This window comes from Mustela nivalis (assembly GCF_964662115.1).
Source record: "Mustela nivalis genome assembly, chromosome: 19".
Taxonomy (NCBI): domain Eukaryota; kingdom Metazoa; phylum Chordata; class Mammalia; order Carnivora; family Mustelidae; genus Mustela; species Mustela nivalis.
The window spans coordinates 27623310-27644352 of record NC_139038.1 but is presented as its reverse complement, the minus strand read 5'-3'; the positions used below and the strand labels follow the sequence as shown (position 1 = coordinate 27644352).

At 43.6% G+C, this 21043-nt stretch overlaps 1 protein-coding gene across 37 annotated transcripts in view; it reads right to left on the bottom strand.

Annotated features, from left to right (window-relative positions):
* Positions 1-20465, bottom strand: part of MARF1 (meiosis regulator and mRNA stability factor 1) — a 40074-nt gene extending 19609 nt beyond the window's left edge. For 2 of the 37 annotated variants that reach the window (XR_014306600.1, XM_082714964.1), the window contains exons 1-15: positions 20285-20433; positions 16338-16539; positions 13478-14167; positions 12558-12732; positions 11412-11638; positions 9989-10106; positions 9230-9402; positions 7584-8012; positions 7228-7385; positions 6982-7140; positions 5749-5941; positions 4866-5044; positions 3258-3338; positions 850-1086; positions 619-738 (exon numbers count right to left, since the gene is read on the bottom strand). Coding sequence is in view for 35 of the 37 variants with exons in the window: in XM_082714964.1 (XP_082571090.1) it covers positions 619-738; positions 850-1086; positions 3258-3338; positions 4866-5044; positions 5749-5941; positions 6982-7140; positions 7228-7385; positions 7584-8012; positions 9230-9402; positions 9989-10106; positions 11412-11638; positions 12558-12732; positions 13478-14167; positions 16338-16481 (3083 nt within the window). In the remaining 2 variants the exon portion in view is untranslated. Of the gene's footprint in view, positions 1-618; positions 739-849; positions 1087-3257; positions 3339-4865; positions 5045-5748; positions 5942-6981; positions 7141-7227; positions 7386-7583; positions 8013-9229; positions 9403-9988; positions 10107-11411; positions 11639-12557; positions 12733-13477; positions 14168-14428; positions 14506-14944; positions 15024-16171; positions 16540-20284 lie in introns of those variants that run through there. The other 35 variants (XM_082714966.1, XM_082714997.1, XM_082714994.1 and 32 more) reach the window with 35 other exon arrangements.
* Positions 20466-21043: the final 578 nt, after the last annotated feature.

Genomic DNA, 21043 nt, shown 5'->3' with positions numbered 1-21043 from the left:
CTTAAATCCTCAGGATTTGGGTTTGAACGTGAAAATTCATGTCTCAGGGACAGGGAGGCCATCACCATGGCATTGACCTCTTTGGCGCTGAGGATACCAGAAGTACCCAAACAGTGTTCCAGCACAGGGGGGTGAGAAATAAGGTACCTGGGTTCCAAGCGCAGTTATTTACCTGCTTTAAGGTATCAGTGGCTTTAAGGCAAATGGGCTTTAGGGCCCATGTTGGCCCCTATAGTAAGTCTACCTGGCCCCGGGATGCTTACAGGCCTTCTGAAGAACACCTCTCTCTCAAGCTTTACAAGTTACTGCTTGAGGTGTGTGCACTCTAGCAGCACACGCACATACTTCTAGAACAGCGCTTACACTAATCTCATCTCTGTGGGGAAGAAATGTTCCTATTCGTTGCTTATGTTTCTAAAAATCTGCACACACACAAATTTTTTTGTGGAAATACCAAGCAAATGCATCCCATTTCAGATATACTTTGACTGCAAGTCACCAAAAATGTTAGGATGAGGCATTCTATGATACTCGCTTGGGAAGAGGGGTGGGCAGGGGGCAGACTTTCTAGAAAGAGGAGAACCAAAGCATCGTATTCGGTGGCTTTGACATGTTCACCTTAACAAAGGCACGGTGCCCTCGTGTGTCTGCAGAAGACTGTGAACCTGGGGCGCAAACGTCTTCAAAGAGAGAATCACAAAAGGAATCTTATACGAGTCTGGATCAAATTCATGTTCACTACAGAAAAGAGAACACAAGAGTTGGCTAAAACATTTGCAAGGTAATTTTAACAGATATTCCGTGATCTTATGCACAAGGATGATTTCTAAAAGGAAATGAGTGTTATACCTGAAGTCCTTATTGGAACAATGCTGTCTGCAGACAGGTTCGTGATATTCTAACTCTTCAAATATAATTGGGCTGCAATTTGTCGAGGAGCCGTCGTGCGACTGGGAAGACCCCAAGGGGCTCTGCCGGGCCTGACTGCTGGGGAGGAGACATACCAGTCTGCCATTCCCTTGCTCACGGATTGTGACCGTGTCTGTTAATTTATATAAATCTGACACATTCAACTTGTGTCCAAACCTAAAAGTGAGGAAAAGGAGAGATACACTGACTTAGAACGTTTTTCGTTGGTTACACAGAAATGCCTGTGTATCTGACGTAATAAGGAGCTACTGCCAAAAATGGTTCCTCTGTCTCCTCAAACGTAAAACTGGAATAATTCTACTATAAATTCATTCACTACCAAACCAGTAATGCTTGGCAATTCTTCAAGTCACCTCTGGCACACTGCCCCTTAGTCACTATGTCATTTGGTTCTTATTCCTCGAACCCTAAAGTTTCTATAAATGATCTCACCTAATTTCCTGAGATGGAAAGCTATAGGATATGACCTCTTAACTCGGCTCCCCACAACTGGAAATCCCTCTGGATTACCTACCCCTCTCACCATCTCTGCTCTCCTCCCTCAGAAGAGGTATACTCATTTTCAGCTACTCCTTCCCCTCATCTATGCCTCAACCTCATTTCCAGAGGGTCAACTCCTCAATCATCCCCCCAAGGCAGGTCTCTTACACATGGAACTTAAAGGCACCGGCTCAGAAGGCAGAAAGATTTGAGTTCACATCCTGACCCAGCCTGTGTGGCCTCAGTCACCTTGGTTCTAGAAACTTCTAGAACCTTCTAGAACCAAGGTGACTGAGGCCACACAGGCTTAGCTTTTCCAAATGCAAAATGGGAAGATAATACCCACCTCACAGGGTTGATAGGAGGATTAAATGTTATGTCTGGAAAGAACCTAGCACACATTAAGTGCACATCTGCCACTCCACTGGTTTCTTCCCAGGGCCTTACACTGATGCTAGACCAAGTTCGGCCTCACACCCTCGCCCTCACTCAAGCTGTCTGCTCCTGCACATAAACACCCCTGGTGCTCTCGCTCAGTCCTGTAACCTTGTTATACTTCTAATGGGAACAGCTGCTCTCTCAGGAGCTGCTCTGCCATTTTACCATCCAGTCTGTCAGCCTGTTGCCCCCAGATTTTACCCACAGGGCTCTGTAGGGATGGCTCTCAAGTCACCAAGCAGCCTCCTCCTCCCAAACCTCGCACCATCCCCCCATGTCCCGATGTCACTCTCACCTCTGGGTTCTCTCCCGCTTCCTGTCCTTCGTGGCATTTCATCCAGTTCTACCTTTCTCTGGGTTGCCTCTCCCTCCCAATCTGCTCCCCTATCCCACGATCCCCTTTAGGAAAATAACTGCCACATCTTTCTATCTTCAGTGTCCAAAAACCAAGGACAAAAATTCACTGCACCTCCTGAACATGCTTTCTTTATTTCTCCATTTCTGATTCAACCATACAACCATCCGCCTAGTCCATCTGGGGCAAAAAAACCCACTCAGAATCGAAACAACCTCTACCGTTTACCTCTCCTTCCATGCAAAACTAGTCACCAAGTCCTGACTCACTGACAACTCAAACTTCGGTATTCCTACAGCATCCGCCCAGGTCTGGGGACCGGTGTGGCACTGTCCCTCCGTCTCCCCCTCTGCCCTGTCCATTCCACTTCCGACGGAACCGTCACCAGAAAAGCTTTCCAGAAGCACGGTTCCTGCACCCACACCTCCCCTTCCCTCCTCCACAGAACAGGGCTCCCACGGTTCAGAGACTAACGCTCCCAGCTCCTTGTTCCTTTCATCCTCATACCATTTTCTCCTCCCTGCACTTCCTTTATGACAGTTTTCTTTGTTCTAGAATGATCTGTGAATGTTTTCTCTTCTGTTCCAGTCATAAAGTCCTCAGGGACAAGGGTTGTGTCCTCCCAGCTCCGAGCTCTCCACAGAGCCCCACACTTTCATTCCACTAGTACCTGCTAAGTGCCTGCTAAGCCCTGTGCACTGACGAGACTGTCCTTAAATCCTTGGTGTCCAGGAGCTTATGGTCTAGAAGATGCTCAAAAATGTTCACTCGATGAAGAACAAAACTCATCAGTCAAATTGGAAAAAAAAAAAAAAAGTACAGCTTTAGGCACTGAGGTCTGAATTTGCTAAAAACAAAAGATGTTTTTAAGATGTATGTTAGAACTGAACTCTGAACTTGAATACCACTGCTTTTATGTCTTTTCCTCCACCGGGCCGGTGCAGAGCGGCTACCACAGTTTTACGCCAATCACCAATCAATATAAGAATTCTGGAAACTGCCAATAAGTACAGACTAGATCAATGAGAAAAAAAAATAAATAAACCTAACTTACTTTTTCTCATAGATATCTGTAAATTTAAAAAGAGGCAGACAGCAGGCAGGGGCATCCTGAAGAATAGACATTGTTTCTGCACTGTAAAACAAAATTTCACTTTGTGAGGGATGTTTTTGGACATCAACAGAGGATTTCCAAGTTGTATCTAAAAAACTGAGTTCACATAATTAACACCAATGACAGCTGACCCTTGAACAACTTCACGAGTTGGTGTTCTTACGGATTTCTTTTGATAAAGGCAGTACAGTCCTGTCAGTGTATGTTCTCTTCCTTGTGATTTTAGTAATGTTTTCTTCTATCTTACTTTATTGTAAAAATACAGTACCTAACGCATGTAACATACAAAACAGGTGTTAATCGGGTGTGTATGTTACCAGTAAGGCTACTGGTGAACAGTATGCAATTAGTAGTTAAGACTGTGGGGAGCCAAAAGTTGTATGTGGAGTTTTGACTGCATGGGGACAGGGTTGGCACACCAACCCCTACGTTATTCAAGGGTCCGCACAACATAAATTTACCAGTTTCTGTTATGTCAAAATTAATTTTCCGTAAAAACTTAAATAACTTTAGGGACAAGGTGATTAAAGAATATAAAAATCAGACACAAGCATAGGGCTTCTCACACCTGTGTATCAGAAGAATGCTGACTACTCTGTGAGACAAACACCCTGTTGACTCAGAGTAAAAGAACAGCTTGAATGTCTCCTGCCACATTGTGGTTCACATAGTTCATGAACTCCACGTGGGAGTGAATTCCCACAGTTGAGGATACAGAACTGAATACAATATATCATCCCAACTATGGTCTTAAAAACCAAAAAGGCAGCCAAAAGCAGAGAGAAAACAAAAAGGCAAGCTGTTGAATGATCTGGCTTGGAGCCACAGGATTATGGTTTTTCTCCCCCTCTTCTTTTATGTTTCTGACCTTTCCAAAGTTTCTTCCATGAGTATTACTCTTATTCTAGGGGATAAAAACTAATTTAAAATAATGGTGAAGTACATGTCACATAAAAATATCTTTAAGAATTCAAAAAGATTTTTTAGAATTGAGTTCTGTTTTATTTGTTTCCCCCAAAACAGGGAGAGCCGAAGAATCACCAAAGTGCATCAAGAATAAAATCACGACCAGATTCCTACAAGTGACATAATCACAATGCAGGCTTACGGAGTGTCTATTTGATATTAAGCATCTACCTGTAGGTTGAGAGCTTGGATCTTGGTAGACCTACCCTTTACAAACCAACCAACCTTCTCCCAAGATTTGGAGGTAGTATTTCACACTTTCCAGGCTTATAAACTTTTATCATAGAGGGCTACTATTTTTAGAACCTGTTCTGGATATGTGGTGTATTATTTTACTCCTAACTGCCTGCCAAGTTTAAGCTGTACTTCACCTTTGAGTAGTGACTTGAACAACAGTCGAATTATTCTAACTAGCTTCTTGCTGACTTCCAGCTTATCTCTAAGCTCTATCGATTAACAAATAAACATTACTGCATATGTAATCATCTAAGAGGGCTGGGAAAATGATCGAATCTATTTTCTTATTTCTAAAATTGTTTCTGGGCCAAATATTATTTCCTGAAATAAATGGTTTGTTTTTACCTCAGTAAAGAGAGTGATTTATTAGCAGCTCCTGTGGCAAGTGAGACCAGGATCTTCTTGCTGCCAATTTTGTATCTGTGGAGGCTATTCACCGCACTGATTGCTTCTTGTAAGTTCTCCATCTGAACAACAGCCTTGAGCTGATAATCTGTATGGGGGCTGAGCTCAACACTCTTCACCTACAGCAGTAAAAAGGAAAATGGAATGCTATGTCTACCCAGAACCCTGTCATCTTAAAACTGAAGGTGAATTATTAGGGAACATGTTTGCAGACTTCCGTGCTTCTGTGAGGGAATCTGTCCGAACTCTAGACTTTTGTCAAGCAAAACCTAAGTGAACTAGGACGGGGTGACCTTCGGGGATATGAAACCGGCCTGGCCTGCCCGCACGCTCCTGTGCACACAGTACTCCCATGCAGGCTCAGGAGCCAATACGTGGGAGGAGTCTTGGGGGTCTTCTCTGGACCCTGCAAACATCTGGGGGCATAGCTATTTAATAATCTGGAAAAGGTGCACTTCTAGCAAACAGCACCTAAAAACTGCATTCATACAGAAATATGTTAACAAAAGCAGCCAATATTATTTCAGAATCCTATTCCTGTATTCTAGCAGTCAGAGCTAAATAAAATCCATCAGCGTTTTATTTCCCAAGGTGCCACTTAAATCTCTGCCCAAGACCACAAGTGCTTCTTCACTAGGTCTCTTGCTCTCTGGGGCTATGTCCTAAAAACTGGAGACATAGTATCACCACGAGCAGACCACACAAAAAACTCATTCAGTAATCCTCATATCCTGGCTGTAGTTAAGTGTGTTGAAAGACATGCTCTCGACTTGGAGGCTAGCACAGGGTAAAAGAAAGGCAGGAACGAGAGAGAAAAGGTTACCTTGCCGTGCCTAGAAAACGCTTCCTGCATGAGCTGTTGCAGCTCCTTCCGGGACAGTCTGTAGTCGATGTTGCTGATCTGGATGTCGGCACCATTTGCAAATGGGTCTGGGCTGTCGGCACCAGTGCTCGGATTTGCAATGTTGAAAGCAAGTGGGGACGTTCTGTTTAAAAGGTTTGGAGACATACTCCTGCTTAAGACATACATACTGAATTATTTTTAAAAACCGTGGTTCTACTTACTTAGTTCATATCATTTAGGATTTGTTTGAATCTATACAAAGGAACAGCTTTCCACAAAGCAAACAAACTGAATATTTGGTATTTTGTTTTGTTTTTAAATATTTGGTTTTCAAACGTATGTTTATCTTAAATATACACAGATTTATTGTCAGAAGTACTACCTGTTGGCCCCTTATTGACCAGTACATGATTTAGTATCAAATATCCTTTCACTGGATTATTTAAAACTACAGACAAAATATAGGTTGGCCTAATGAATTAATTTTCCACTTGGAGTATTTGTTCTTGGTTAATTAGCCTGTGAGACTAATGTAAGGCACTTAACCTCTCCCTGGCTCTGAAAACACTAGATATTCTTGCTCATGGGCTATAGTCTTTCTCCACATCAGGAAAACTTTCACATGTATCTTAAAATCTAACTTTACAAATCTAAAGTCACTTTCTGGAGGGAGCCTTCACCAACTTAGCAGAAAAAGACAATGCTTGAAGGAATTCACGGGACGCAACGGTGCCTTATGGCTCCTGCCCTCCAGGCCCCCGAGGAGAACTGTGAGTGTGGAGGGCTTAGGTAAGTGTTACTTAGGTAATGACAGTGGTTTAGAGACTTCTCAAACAGCTCCTGGTAATTACCCTAGGAGTTATGAATAGCCAGTGCGTGTCCAGTTCGGGCTTCTCTGACAACATGCTGACGTCAGGAGGAAATGGTAGGGACATCTTAACGTGCATCCCATCCAGACCAGGGAATCCCAGACAAGTTTCTCTGACCTCTGCTTACCCAGATCCCCACGTGGAAGAGGGAGAGCAGGTGAGCAGCAATGCCCACACCACCAGCTAAGATTACCCTAGGAAAAGGGGAGCTGGACGAGGAGGGGTGAAAGATTCCTCTTCTACCTCACGCACTCCTGTATCGCTTGTATTCTTCCAAACAGCTGTTATTTCGTAATCCCTCCTCTTGCGAGCAACTACCCCACGATTAAGCAGCCAGACTCACCGAGAAGACCAAGACTGTGTGGCGAGCAGAGGACTGATCTGCCTTGATGTGATCAACTTGCTGAAAGCCGACGGGTAACTCACTTGGAACGGGGTCTCCTCTTTATCTCTCTTCTCCACAGGAGAACTGGTGACACTTCGGGCACAGAGGTTCTCTTTTCTAATGGAGGGAAAAGTTGCAGGGGAAGGGTTACTGGATTTCCTTCACATTAGACAAGCATCTGCGAGGAAGAGTGAGCGAACCTACTTCGGATTGGTTTTGTACGCAGATTCTGGAGTCCCCGAGTTCTTAGGTGTGGGTGCTGCGGCACTCGAGCTTCTGTGAGGAGGTGCGGCCAGCCTCGGGTGACCCTGCTGGGAGTCAATGCTTCTAGTTCCAGTCCTCGACTCCAGGCGGCACAGCTCCTTAAAAGAGACAAGTGCGGTGCAGGTGAAAACGTAAGTAACCATGGCGTGTTAAAGCCTGTCGGGGAAACACGGAGCTCTGAGTATGGTCAAAAATGAAAATTTCAAAAGGATACGCCAAAAGCAAGCGGGCATATCAAACACAGACACAAACCAAACCTACCATAAACTTCAGAAAGCAAGAGGTATCGAAGTTACCTGTAAACTTTTAACATTTGTGTTTTTTGTAGCAGATCCAGAATTTGCCTGCGACCCTTTTCCAGGCGTGGCTTTGGCACTGGAAGATTGTTCACTTGTATCTTTGATGAGGCACAATTTTGGATTCTTAAGTTTTTTGGGAGACTTCGCTTTATCGGCAATTGCACTGGAACCCTTTGTCTCACAGAGTTCTCTAGTTTTTGGAGTAAATGACACAATGATCCTATTACCAAAGACATCTTCGTTTTCCATTCGCTTCTGCGCCCGTTCCGCACTATCTTGGTTTATGAAGCGGAGAATCGCACTGCGGCCCGTGATACTCAGCACTCTCCCACCACAATTATCAGACAGGCGCCTGAGCCTGCTGCTGACGCTCTTGCCATCTTTATTTGCTGGTAGGTTATAAACATAGAGCAGAGTGTGGCACTGCTGATACAGAGGAGAAGTGTTACAACAGGTTAACGGAGGGGCACACGTTTAATCACACAATTAGAACAAGGAGCGATATCCAGGCTTAAGCTAACAGCCTTAGCCTTGGAGGGGAGGTCACAATGATGTAGAGGGGAGAAGGTGAACTTATTTAGACTGAAAAACACAGGAAGAGAGAAGTGTACCTTAAACGATCGCTCTTGTGGGTGAGAATGGCAAGATTTAAAGTCCTAATTGATCAAGTTTCTTTTTCTTTTTTAACCATCAAGAATAAGGAGCTCAAAAGTGGGCAATGTGTTACCTAAAACACTACAACTGACTTAAAGGCCTTGGAGATTAGAAAAAGGAATGCTGCTCTCTTCAGAGTCACCGATATATTCTCCAAATAGCTTAAAAATAGTTCAACACTGCAGTAAACACGCTCATCCAAATCAAGACTTTAAGACATGCTCACCCTGCTGGAAATATGCCCACATTCCCCTAGCACGTGGCTCTACGAGCTACAGGTGTAGCAATAACAACTACAAATTGTGCAAGTGCGTGTGCATGATGGGGAATGCAACTGTAGAAAACAGACCTCCCAATGCCTAAAAAGAGTCAATTAGGGGCACCTGGGGGGCTCAGTCAATCAAACCTCTGACTCTTGGGTTTCAGCTCAGGTCATGATCTTGGGGTCATGGGATTGAGCCCCATGTGGGCCTCCATACCAAGCACAGAATCTGCTTGAGATTCTCTTTCCCTCTGCCCCTCCCCCTGTTCACTCGCACCTGCGCCTCTCCCTCTCAAATAAATAAATCTTTTTTAAAAAGTGTATAATTTCTCTGTTTATTTGACTCCAATCTTGAATGTGTACAAACCATCACCATATTCTTTACCCATGCCTGGAAGCAAAAGGAGTAATCAACGTTTCCATTACTTCCATTCAATGGATACAAAACACTGCTAGCTTTGGAGAAACTGAAAAGTGGCTGTTGGTAAGGTTAACGTACATGTCAATTCCTTGTGATACTGTGCAACAAAATAAAAGCAAAATCCATACATATCAATTCTCTGTATGTTTGTAAAAGAAGAACTATTTCAAAGCCTTATTTCAAAACTCTGGCCAGCCTCCTACAAAGACCAGCCTCACTTGGTGGCCCGTTATGGGGTCGGGGGTGGCCTTCACCTTCCATAATATAACATCAGAATACAATAAAAAGGAACACAAACCCACTTACTGGCATTTTTAGTGGTAACCTAGGGGGCAGGTCGGAAATGAACTCTTCAAATCTGATCAGCTCATTCGCGTGATGCAGCAGTGCTTCTGAGGCCTGGTTTTTATGGACCAAAATTATGTGGAAACCATGCCTGTGTCTCAGGTCACTGAGTTCCAATGCAAAATTGACATCAGCTGCAAGAAAAGGTACAGCCCGCCCCCGTCCCCAAACATTAGGAGGACTGCACAAAGACACACAACTTCCCTGACACCCACTGAGAAAAAAAAAAACAAAAACGGCTGGACTATAGAATTCAGAGTTGCTCCCCACCTCCCACGACTTCTTGGACCAGGAACACATTTGGTATTGGAAGAATTAAGACCACAGGACAATTTCACCACATACTTCTACGGATTTCAAGACACATGTTACTTCCCGCAGTGAAAGAAAGCAAATATTAACATTTCGGGGAACATCAACTTTGGAAATGCTTCTTCTTAGTTTTTTTAAAAATTTGCTGGGCCCAGGGTAAAAAAAGGATTAAAAAAAAGTTACATTTTCTTTAACTGGCCCCACAAGAATTCTTACTCACATCCTAAGGAAAAAATACACAAAACCCACACAGACTCCATTTCTTCTCTAAACAGCTCTCAGACATAAGCATAAATATGTCTGGTGTAGGTCAGTCTCTCGGGAGCATATTTTACTTTAACATGTTCTGGCTTCTGTAACAATTCCATCCATGAGTTTAACTGAAACTGGCAGACTTTCCGCACTTACTTGACACAAGAACCACAGTGGCCGGAGCAGTGTGCGTGTTCGCGAACCTTCGGAGACTCTGGCGGAGCTTATCGTCAGCCGCGTTCTTTGCGGTAGCATTGATGTGGGCAACAGTTACCTGCATTAATTTAAAGTAAGGACAAATGAGCAAGAGCTGAGGTCAGAAAACCACAACACACTCTGCCTGTAGCTTAGAGATAGTCCCTGAGGAAAGATACTCTTGTTATTACTGCCACTTAGGAATGGAAAAAATTCTAAGTGGATCTCAATAAATTCAAATTTGTCTCTCCATACAAAGGAACTAGACCCATTATCATCCCTGCTCACCTCTCTAATCTTCTGCTTTTGCACTTCGTCCATCCGCCTTTGAGAAAACAGGCAGAAAAGGAAGTGAAACTTGAAGTAGGTAAATTAGCTCTCCCTACGAGTTTTTGCCAACAGCTAGGGAAGTAGCAGAGATAGGTGTATGAGGAAGGGAAGATTTACTGCTGCACTGGATGTCATTTGTCTCCACCATACATCGTCTGTGGCTTTCAGGATCTGGGGTCAGGTAATGAGAGAGGAGAGACATCTGTCCCCGACAGAGCTCAAATGTGTTTATTTCTGTTAAAGCTACCAGACTCACTGAATAGTCTCCAGAGCAAGGAAAGGTTTTGAGCGCTGCTTCAACTATGTGCAATACACAGTAGGGTTTATTAGTTTTTTTTTAAAGGAGCACAAATATAAAATTTTTGGCAAAATGGCATATCAACAGAATTACTTGTCTAAGAATCAAGAGAACTGGATTCTAGTTCCATCTTAATAAACTGTGCAGCCCGACAATCTGGATTTAAATCCTAGCTCATCCGTTTATTGGCCATATGATTTTTTTAAAAGTTGCTTAACACCTTGGTGCTTCAGTTGAATTTGTGTATTTCAAATAGTAAATCCTGTGAGCCCTTTCCACAGAGCAGTCATAAAAACCAAAAGAAAGGATATAAATTTATGTAACCATCATATTAGCAGAGCACTGTCACACATAAATAGATTACTAGAAATTCAGTTATGATTAAATGATTTCTAGTATGTTAGATATGATCTTTTTTTTTTTTAAGATTTTATTTATTTATTTGACAGAGATCACAAGTAGGCAGAGACAGGCAAAGAGAGAGAGCGGGGGAAGCAGGCTCTCCGAGGAGCAGAGAGCCTGATGCGGGGCTTGATCCCAGGACCCTGGGATCATGACCTGAGCCGAAGCCAGAGGCTTTAACCCACTGAGCCACCCAGGCGCCCCTAGATATGATCTTTTGATAATTTCCTTTATTTGCAAACTCAGCACAAATGTATATTAAACTTTAAATTAAAATTCTTTAAAAAAAAACTGCATATGCTTATTCTTCTATCATAATAGTTAAAATTATTATTATTATTATTATTATTTTACCTGGCAATTATTCAGCTCTTGAATAACTTCTTTGTTTTCTTTACTAATGTCGCACACACAGATGAATTCTGCTTCTCTGTGGCCTTTAAAAAACTTCTCACGGATTCTCTGTACAACAGCAGTAGCTGAGCGGCCAGAGGGAACTGAACAGTTTTCAATATCCCAAAAAACTCCAATGGGGGGTAAATTTTCCAGCACCTGTCCGGCTAGTGCAACTTCTGGTGACCCTTAGGAAATGTTAACACTTTCAATCATACATACTGAAAAACAATGGCAAACTAAAATAAATAGGTAGCTACCTAGCAGTCTTAGCAGCAGAAAAATGAAGTTACTGATTGATGTTAAGCTTAAGGACACCGACCTCACCGATTGACCTAATAGCACAACTACAAGCTCCAATAGTTATTTCTAAGTGATTATTCCTATTTTTCAGGAGAGAACAAATCTAAAGGCCAAGTTACTTCAAGCCCACAATAAATGCACTGCAAAGCATGAGCCGTTCTCATGCTGGGCGTAATGTGTCTCTGAACACTAACATGGAGGTAGATGGACACTGCAGCTCTGGGACCTGATCGTCATGATCTGCCCATGCTTGTCTACCTGCTCAGTACAGAAGACCCATGAAGAGGTGACAAAGGGTGAACTTGTTACCATCTTTGATTTAAAAAAAAAAATAAAATTTTAACCTGCATTAACATCTGATTTAATATTAAAAAATGTTTTTAAAAGATAAAATACCACATTAACTACTTTTTTGGGGAAATAATATTTAGGTTTTTTTTTCAATGAGCTTTTCATCAATCATTACTAAATTTTTCTAAATATTAAGTATTTCTACGGAATGTACCACTAACAGCAGGATTATGAGCCTAAGTTGACAAGGAGTCCCCTCTAGCACTGATTTCTAATACTACGCTCCCTATTTTTCTTCTGGTTTCAAGTAGCCGTAGCTCAACATGAAAAGCAAATGGCTTGCTGGTCTATAGGGATAAAAAGATTTTTTTTACCAAGAGGTAGAAATGAAGACTTATATACCCAGTAGCTTCAGAACCACAAGGAATCTTTTCAAGGCGATTAAATGCAGTGTTAGTATCAGATACTGAGAACTACTTAAATATGCACATTTTATACCATACTGTCATTTACCAAATTTCGAAGCAGCTTTGCCTAGACTGGTCGCCAATAACAACGTGGTCTCCTTCCCTGTTCCTTTGGTTCCACAGCCATTACACAGAGGAATAGTAACAGGTGCAGTTTGAGTATTTGGAGGTGGTATATTTGGCCAGACTTTAGCAGCATCAATTATACTATTTCTTGCCGGCTGTTTTAAAAATTTTTTTAAGAAAAGGAGGAGGTTTCAGATACATCATTGCAGAACCTAGAGTGATAAACAACAACTGAAAACACAGTCTGTTTCTTCTTTCCGCCTGTTAACCTCTGATGGAAGGTATTTTCAATACTTCAGAGCACTCCCAGAACTATCGGCTATCAATTCGTAAGCTCACTTCAAGGAGTGACTTGAAATGACCTGGGAAGATAGTCACGTGATCGTTCTAGGGCATGTGTATCCTCCAAAGGTGAGCCCAAATATACTTTACAGGAAGGTCAGAGATGTCTACTTTAACAGCCGTGTGATCGAGGCCAAGTTCCAAGTCCCTCAAATTGTTATAGAGGAACGACACGGCATGACCTGCGCCGCCTGAGTGGGTCCATGTATGAGGTCAGTGGTATGAGAAATCGCAATCGTGCTCTAGCCTTTAAGGTCCAAAGAGAACACGAAGCCTTGCCGAACTCGGTTTGCATCATGTAGGAAACTGATTACAGCAAAAGCCTGTAAAAGCATGAACTACATAATGACTCTGCACTTTTTTGGAAGGGCCCTTCCCATTTCACCCTATGCTTCTTTCAGAGGTGAGAGAAGCCACGGTGATGGGGCGAGAGCTACCTCGCAGGAGAATCTTCACCCCCGTGCACAACCAAGATTGCTCAAGCAACACCTAGCTATGTTCACAAAGTCATTCCTCAAAGGTCAGCTGCACCCAGAGAACAAATAAAAAGATACACACCTTGTTCAGACAGTCTTCGCAGTAAAGTGAGCCCTTTAAACAAACCGGAGGTACCACATTTAGGTGCAAAGAATTGGTGCACAAGTGAGGCGTAAGCTCCGACTGTGAAATGTGCTCTTCCAAATGCCCTGGAGCCCCGCTTGTGAAATCGGAACAGGGGAAGTAGCCAGCGGAGGTGCAGCCCTGGAGAGCCGGGAACTGATGCAGCTTGTGCACGTTACTGTGACATGATTGGAAATGAAGCTTCCCGCAACAGGGCAGGTGTTTGCAGGAAGACAGATTACTTTCTAGACACATGCTGGGAAAGTCACTTGCAATGCCGGCCACACTGTTCCTAGCTGAGGCATTCTGGAGTGAAGACGCAGACTGGAAAGCGAACCCTGACCCTACCTGACACGTGATGGTCCTGGTGCTCTGCGAGTCTAACAGTGCGCCGGGGTGAATCAAGCTACCAGTACCTCCACTACCGCCACCACCGCCACCACCAAAATGCATTGGCGACGTGGAGGGTTCATTAGGGCAATGAGTACAGCAGCTTACTTTGGGGACAGGTGAAAGCTGTATTTTAGGTTGCTGAAGAGAATGGATATCTGGAAGTGGGACTGCTGGAAAAAGCTTAGAGCCAGCATGAAGGGGAGATGGCACATCCTTTAATTCCACAGCAACTTTCTTGTTCTCCATGTAATCTTTCTGGGAAGAGAAGATCAGAACGCCAGTCAATGTTATGAGGCCAGTGACTTTTGGTTACTCACATCCTACTGCAATCCAAAAATGGAAGTAGCGTTCAATCCTGTTTACATAACTCAACCATAACCAAGCGATATGGAATAGCAGCTGAAACCAGGGGTATTCTTCAGAGAGGCCTGCAGGAGGTGAACACCGAAATAGACAGCTAAAATCAAGACCGTGTCCTTCCTCAATTTCAGGAGACTGGGGGAGGGTTCTGCTTACATGTTCAGCAAGGCAGGTTAACCATCTGTGCCTCAGGGACTTCCCTTTGATAACTTCCCCTTGCCTCACAGGGTCTTCTAAAGACAAAACAGGTGGTATGAAAATAACACAGTCACAAACAGCATTCAATAAAGGCGGCTTACAAGCCAAGCACTCTGAGGAAAAGACTTAATAGTTCCTGCAGCCAGACCATAAAGGGTTTCGGAAAGTCCTCCACATGATTCCAGACATTAAGGATGAGATCAGCCATCTGCCCCAGTGGCCCATCCATGGAGAAGTTTTACAGGTGCTGTTGACATTAAGCAAACTCTAGGATACCATAATCTAAAGCCATAATGTCAACAATTACTTTGCAGCCAGGGACAAGAATCAGAGTAGTTAGAAAACTATTTAGAAATAAGATTCCAGAGAAACCGTTTGTCATATGCCTCTAACGTAGATACAGGAGGCCAGTATATTTACAAGGTTACAGCATGGCTCCTGTGTCAGAGACCTGGCTTTGAATGTGATACTCACTGTTTTAGGAACTTAGGTAGGTTATATAACCTCTCTACATTCCAGTTTTGTCAGCCTTCAGTTGGGGACGACAGGATGAACTTCCTATAGTTGTTAGAAGGATAAAATGAGAGGTACATAAAGCACTCAGCAGAGTACCTGGCTACTGAAAGGGGATCTAACTAATCAATAGCCGCGATTGGCCGACTGCAGGAACTATTAAGAGAAAGAGGATGTCCTGATATAGTGAGAGAGACATGCTCTTCCTTCAGAGCACAGAAAGGGCCATCTGACTGCTATGATTTCACTCCTTTGGCTGTGGTTCTACACTCATCTGGGAGAGTACACTCATTTGGGAAAAATCTGGATTTTTCACTCGACATTTCCTAAAAGGGAGGAGACAGCAACTGACTGACTGCCAACAAGCAGTGTGTTCTGCCCTCTTGGTAATTACAGTCTAGGCTAGAAACTACTGGCATTCTGATTTATAGAGATCTGGCTCTCAAAAAGGTGGGGGGGAGGATCTGGCTCTTATGGTCAGGGTTATTATGAGTTGGTTTCCCTGAATCTACTCAATTCTGGGTGCCACGAATAAAATCAGGTTTCTGGATCTGTAAAGTTGAGTGCAAACCAGTACTGTGTGACTCTGTAAGGGTCAGATCCTCCATTCCAGGAAGCCCTGTCTGCGCTGCCAACCCTGTTGCCAAGTGTCCCTAATGTGAATGACCTCAATTACTGACACCATGCAAAAGAAATAACTATATAATGAAAACCTGGAGAAGACAGGGAATTTAGTTGAGCTTTTAAATAGTCACTAATACCCTTTTGTAGATTCATAGTAAAGACTCATGTAAAACCCAAATGCAGTATCAAAAAAGAAAAAAAAGACATAGCAGTGAAATGTGCTAATACGGTGCATGGAATGAAATCAGAAAAAGTCACAATCACTATGAAAAGGCAAAGGAAGTTACAGACACATTTAAATATTCAAGAGAAATCTGGAATAGAAAAAGACTGCCAATAAGATCCCATCAATCTTCCCTTGATTTTAAGACTCAAATCTCAGAAGGCTAGAATGAAATAAAATCTATTTTATACTTTCCTCTGATTTGACTCTACAATTTGGATTTTACCTTTGCATTCTGTGACTTCCCTAAGAAACAAATCTTCCCCAAATGTTAACGTTAAATATTTAAAGCACCTACAGTTCCTTACACTAGGAGTATAAGAGTTAAAAAAAAAACTTACGCTCTCCTTGAGTCAGGAATTATAATCATTGCTATGAGCAGGAATAAGCATGATAGAAGGTGAAACTCAGCACAGACTCCAGGGAGAGAGAAAACCCCAGACCAAATGGACCACACGTCTATTTGCATAAGGAATTTGCTATGTCCTCAGTCTTGCGCATAGTTACCGTTTGGGGACTAAGTGGCAATGTCTGCTCAGGACGAGAAAAGCAATTAGAGAATTTCCAAAGCCATGGCTTAGCATCATTATTTTGTTGCAGCCATCCAGGTGTTCTACTGCAGGAGTCCTCAGTTCCGCTTCCTTCCATCATACAGCCATACAAAGTGGTTCAACATTCTTTCATCTTTCTTTTCTTTCATTCTTCCACCCTGTTAAGAATGAGGTCTCGGTGTTATTTATTTGCCTAAGTACAAGTTTCACTATCAAAATGTGAGACTTAGGGCTCCTGGGTGGCTCAGATGTTAAGTGTCTGCCTTTGGCTCAGGTCATGATCCCAGGTCCTGGGATCGAGTCCCATGTTGAGCTCCCAGATTAGCAGGGAGTCTGCTTCTCCCTCTCTCTCTGCCTCTCCCCTTGCTTGTGCTCTCTCTCTCTCTCTCAAATGAATAAATAAAATCTTTATTAAAAAAAAAAAAAGGGGGCACCTGGGTGGCTCAGTGGGTTAAGCCGCTGCCTTCGGCTCAGGTCATGATCTCAGGGTCCTGGGATCGAGTCCCGCATCGGGCTCTCTGCTCAGCAGGGAGCCTGCTTCTCTCTCTCTCTCTCTGCCTGCCTCTCCGACTACTTGTGATTTCTCTCTGTCAAATAAATAAATAAAAAATCTTTAAAAAAAAAAAAAAAAAAAAAGTGAGACTGCAGGGGCACCTGGGTGGCTCAGTCAGTTAAGTGTCTGCCTTCAGGTCACAATTTTTGGGTCCTGGGATCTAGAGTCCTGAGTTGGGCTCCCTATTCAGTGGGGAGCTTGCTTTTCTCTCTCCCTCTCACTTGTGTGTGCGTTCCCACTCACTCTCAAATAAATTTTTTTTTTTTTTTTAAAGTGAGACTACAACTGTACTTATGGTATAACTATATGGTACAATGGCTCCCAACAAGAGATCAGTGCAGCCAAGTGCCAACTTCCTCCAGCCCCGAGCAGGCCTTTTCTAGTTTTTCTTAATTCTTTGTGACCATTATTCCCTGAAGACCCTACGGGTGAGGGTGAAAAAGTTAACAAAAAGCATGTAATTTTTGGGAAAAAAAAATTATGTGTCTTCATTGTCAATTACAAAAGATTCTGAAATTGAGTTAATAGCAACCTATACCGCTATGTCGTTGATATGACTGTGGAAGGTCCAAATTAAGTGAACTCTGTGAATTTGATTCTGCTACAGAACAAGCAAACCAATTTCTTCATGTATGTATTACAAAAGTGCAATCTGATATACCACCAAGAAGCTAACCAAGAAATCTCAAGTCACAGCTGTGCTGTATCTACTCTAGTGCGAACACATTCTTACAAGTCTTAAACAGTACAATAAAAGCAGATCAAATCGATAACAGCCAGTGGGCATGGAGGCAGCCTGCCAACAGTAAGGACAACTGAACCTCATTTCCAAGTCCTCGCCATCATATAGAACCACCACCTATTGTTATCTACGGTGGCCATTTTAAGGTTATCCATGCATCAGAAATTTCACCCAGACATAAAGAAAACCATTTCTTTTAGCTCTCTCTCTCTCCAAGAGGCTCTTCTCAAGAGATTGTAACATCTACATAGTACAGTGAAGGCAGAGAGGAGTACTCTAAGATATTGAACTGATCACATAAAGCAGGAGCAGGCAAACTATATCCTGCCAGCCCAAACCAGCCCACTGCTTGTATTTAAATGACCTCAAACTAAGATTTAAATGACCTCAAACTAAGAAGGCATTGTATACTTTTAATTTTGGGGAGAGAATCAAAATAATATTTTGTGACACTAAATTATATGAAATTCAACTTCTGGTGTCTGTAAATAGAGACATTTGTTTAATATGGTCTGTGGTTATTTACACACTACAGCTACCTAGTCCAGTATCTGCAACAGAAACTGCATGTCCCACAAAGCCTAAAATATTGACTATTTGGCCCTTATGTGGAAGTTACAACAACTTCATTAAATTTCAGTTTCTTCCTCTGCAGAGTGTGGCTAATTTCTCCCCTTCCACAACATGGCTGAGGGAGGAAAATGAGAAAAAGGAGCCCACTATCTGTTTTTGTCTTCCCCAATGTAGAGCTTATGCCAAGCACAGGGCTTCTAACATAGCATATACTAAGTAATTACTTGTTAAATTAAGGAGTGTTTACATCAACTCTTCACCTACTATGTACAGTTAGGAGTTAGTGTGGAAGCAGAGATGGAGTTAACTGCCACAATGACAACAAATTATGATTGTTGTTATTCCTACTAAACAGAGGTCTTGGAGTCCCCCAACAAGCTCCTCCCCAGACCACAGAAATCTGTGATATTCACAGTACACAACTTCCACATGCTCTCTCAAATCTCCTCAAGGCCAGTCCTGACAGTGAGCTAGTAGGTAATGCACAATACCAATTACAAAGCCTTTTTATGTAACATTATTTCCTCAATCAGTAATTATTTATTTACTATCTACTATATTAACAGGCCTGTGTTTGGCCCAAGAAATACAATGATGACAATAACCAGACAGTAAGATTCATTTATCTAATTTCCCCCCACAGTAAATCTGTGAGAGAGTCAAGGGAGAAATAAGCCACAGATTTTACAGAGGAGTAAACAAAAGTTTAATTAAGTTTTATAACTTGCCAAGATCAGATAATTAGAAAGGGAGCAGAATCAGGCTTGTCCTCTTTCCACACACCAAGATGCCTTCAGTATTGCTCAACACAATCAACAGAAAGTACAAATGTACTAGCTTGTTAGTGGCCCGAACCCAGAAAACTTCCCAAGCATTCCTGGGAATGCCACTAAGTACCTTAGGTAGCCTAAGCAAGGTTTCTATTAATTTGAGTGGGATTCTCTGAAGAAGTCAGAAAGTGCTTGAGAGCACAGACTCTGATGTCAGTCTGTGTATTAATCCCCAGTTTTGCTGCTTCCTTTATGTGTCCCGTTGTAGAGTTCACAACCTCTCTGAACCTCAAATCCTATGTGTAAAATGGGCCTGATAATAACTGTAGCATCCTCATAGGGCTGTTGTTGGGGTTTAATGAGGCAATCAAAGTCTAAAATCTAGAATTGGACTTCTCTACCCAAGTTAGTCTTGGAACCCCACACCACCCAGTCCTATTACTTTTTTTTTTTCATTGCCCTTCTATCTAAAATTGTTTATTTGCTTTATTATATATCTCTCCTACTTGAATATAACTCCATGACAGCGTCATCATGTCTTCTCATTCATTGCTGTGTTTCCTGCACCTACCAGTGCCTGGTGCATATCAACAACTGCTGAACGAATGAAGAGTTCGATAAATATCTCGGAACACCGTTTAGGTTTTGATTTTCCTGTATGCAAAAACAGCATACTTAGCGCTCAGAGAAGTGGGAAAGTCCAAAAGATACAAATGTAATCAGAAAGCTCTGGGAAATACCAGAAAGGTGCTTGGGAAACGAAACTGTGTATCACAGTGTAGCGTTACAATTGTTAGTGGGAGTGGCTCATGCCCTAAGGCAACTCAACACTATCTGTCAAGCCCGGAGACTACACCCTAGGGAGCGCTGAACTACAGGAAAGAATGCAAAAACGCTCAAGCAGGTTGAAAAACACCGCCCCTTTCTTCCTCTCTTAACCTTCTAAGTGTGCACACTCCTCAGGAAAGGTTGCTGAAAGCCCCCCAGGGTGCACGGGGACAGCTGCGGACGGGAAGCCAAACACCCCAAAAAGGGCAGCAGCGGTGCAGCAGTGACAGTCGCTAACGGGCCTGATAGGGAGACAACCCGAAACTAGGGTGGGGGCCTGACAGGTGAATCTCAATCTTCCCCCTCGGAGTAGCCAATCTCCCCCACGCCCGCCAGCAAAGGGCAGGGAAGGGGGGGGGAGCTGTCCCGCTTCCAGCTGGTGCCCCAGAGCAGTGAGCCCGTCTGGAACTAGTCCCCAGAGCTGCCAGCCAACTCACCTCGGCCGCCGGCTCCACCTCCGCTCACATTCCGGCCCCGCCGCCTTCCCCCCGCCCCCCCAGGCCCTTTGTTTTGATTCCCGACTCCGCAGCTCCCGCCGCCGCCGCCAAGCGCACCCTCCACTTCCGCTTCCGCACCGCACCGCCCCTGTCGCAAAACCGACGCCCTTCTCTTCTCCCCACCACCACCCCTCGCTCCGCCCCTTCCTCCACCCAGCCCGGGCCGCCGCGTCCTCCTCGCGCGGGGCGTGCTGGGAACCCCGGGGGGGGCGGGGCCTCGCGGCCCTGCAGCCTCGTCAGGCTCAGTCCCCTCCCGATAAACCCCTAAATAGGGACCTTCCCTGGGGGAGATCCCGGGTTTTTTGGCGAAAACCCCGAGTTTAAGGAGGCCTTCCCCCTGGCTTATCGTGGTGGCGTGGAAAAGAACCTGATAAGCGAAGAATGAGGGGGCTTGTGAGGGGGAGCCGGGGGGGAAAAAACCTGCCAACCGGGATTTGATACAACTCAGCTCTTTCGGTCTTTTAAGGGAAGGCGATTTTAAACGGGATTTGGATGAAAAACCCGATTGTTTTGGCGCTGTCGCTCGTGCGCGCGCTTCCCTCTCTCCCGCTCCCTCGCGTCACGTGATGGGTCTATTTATTTATTTTTTTAATTAAATGACGCATAATTTCCACAGCATCTTTAATCTAGTGTGCAACCTAGTGGCGAGTGGAGAGAAAAATAACCGCCGGCGGGTCTTCCCGCGAGGTCCTTCCTGCC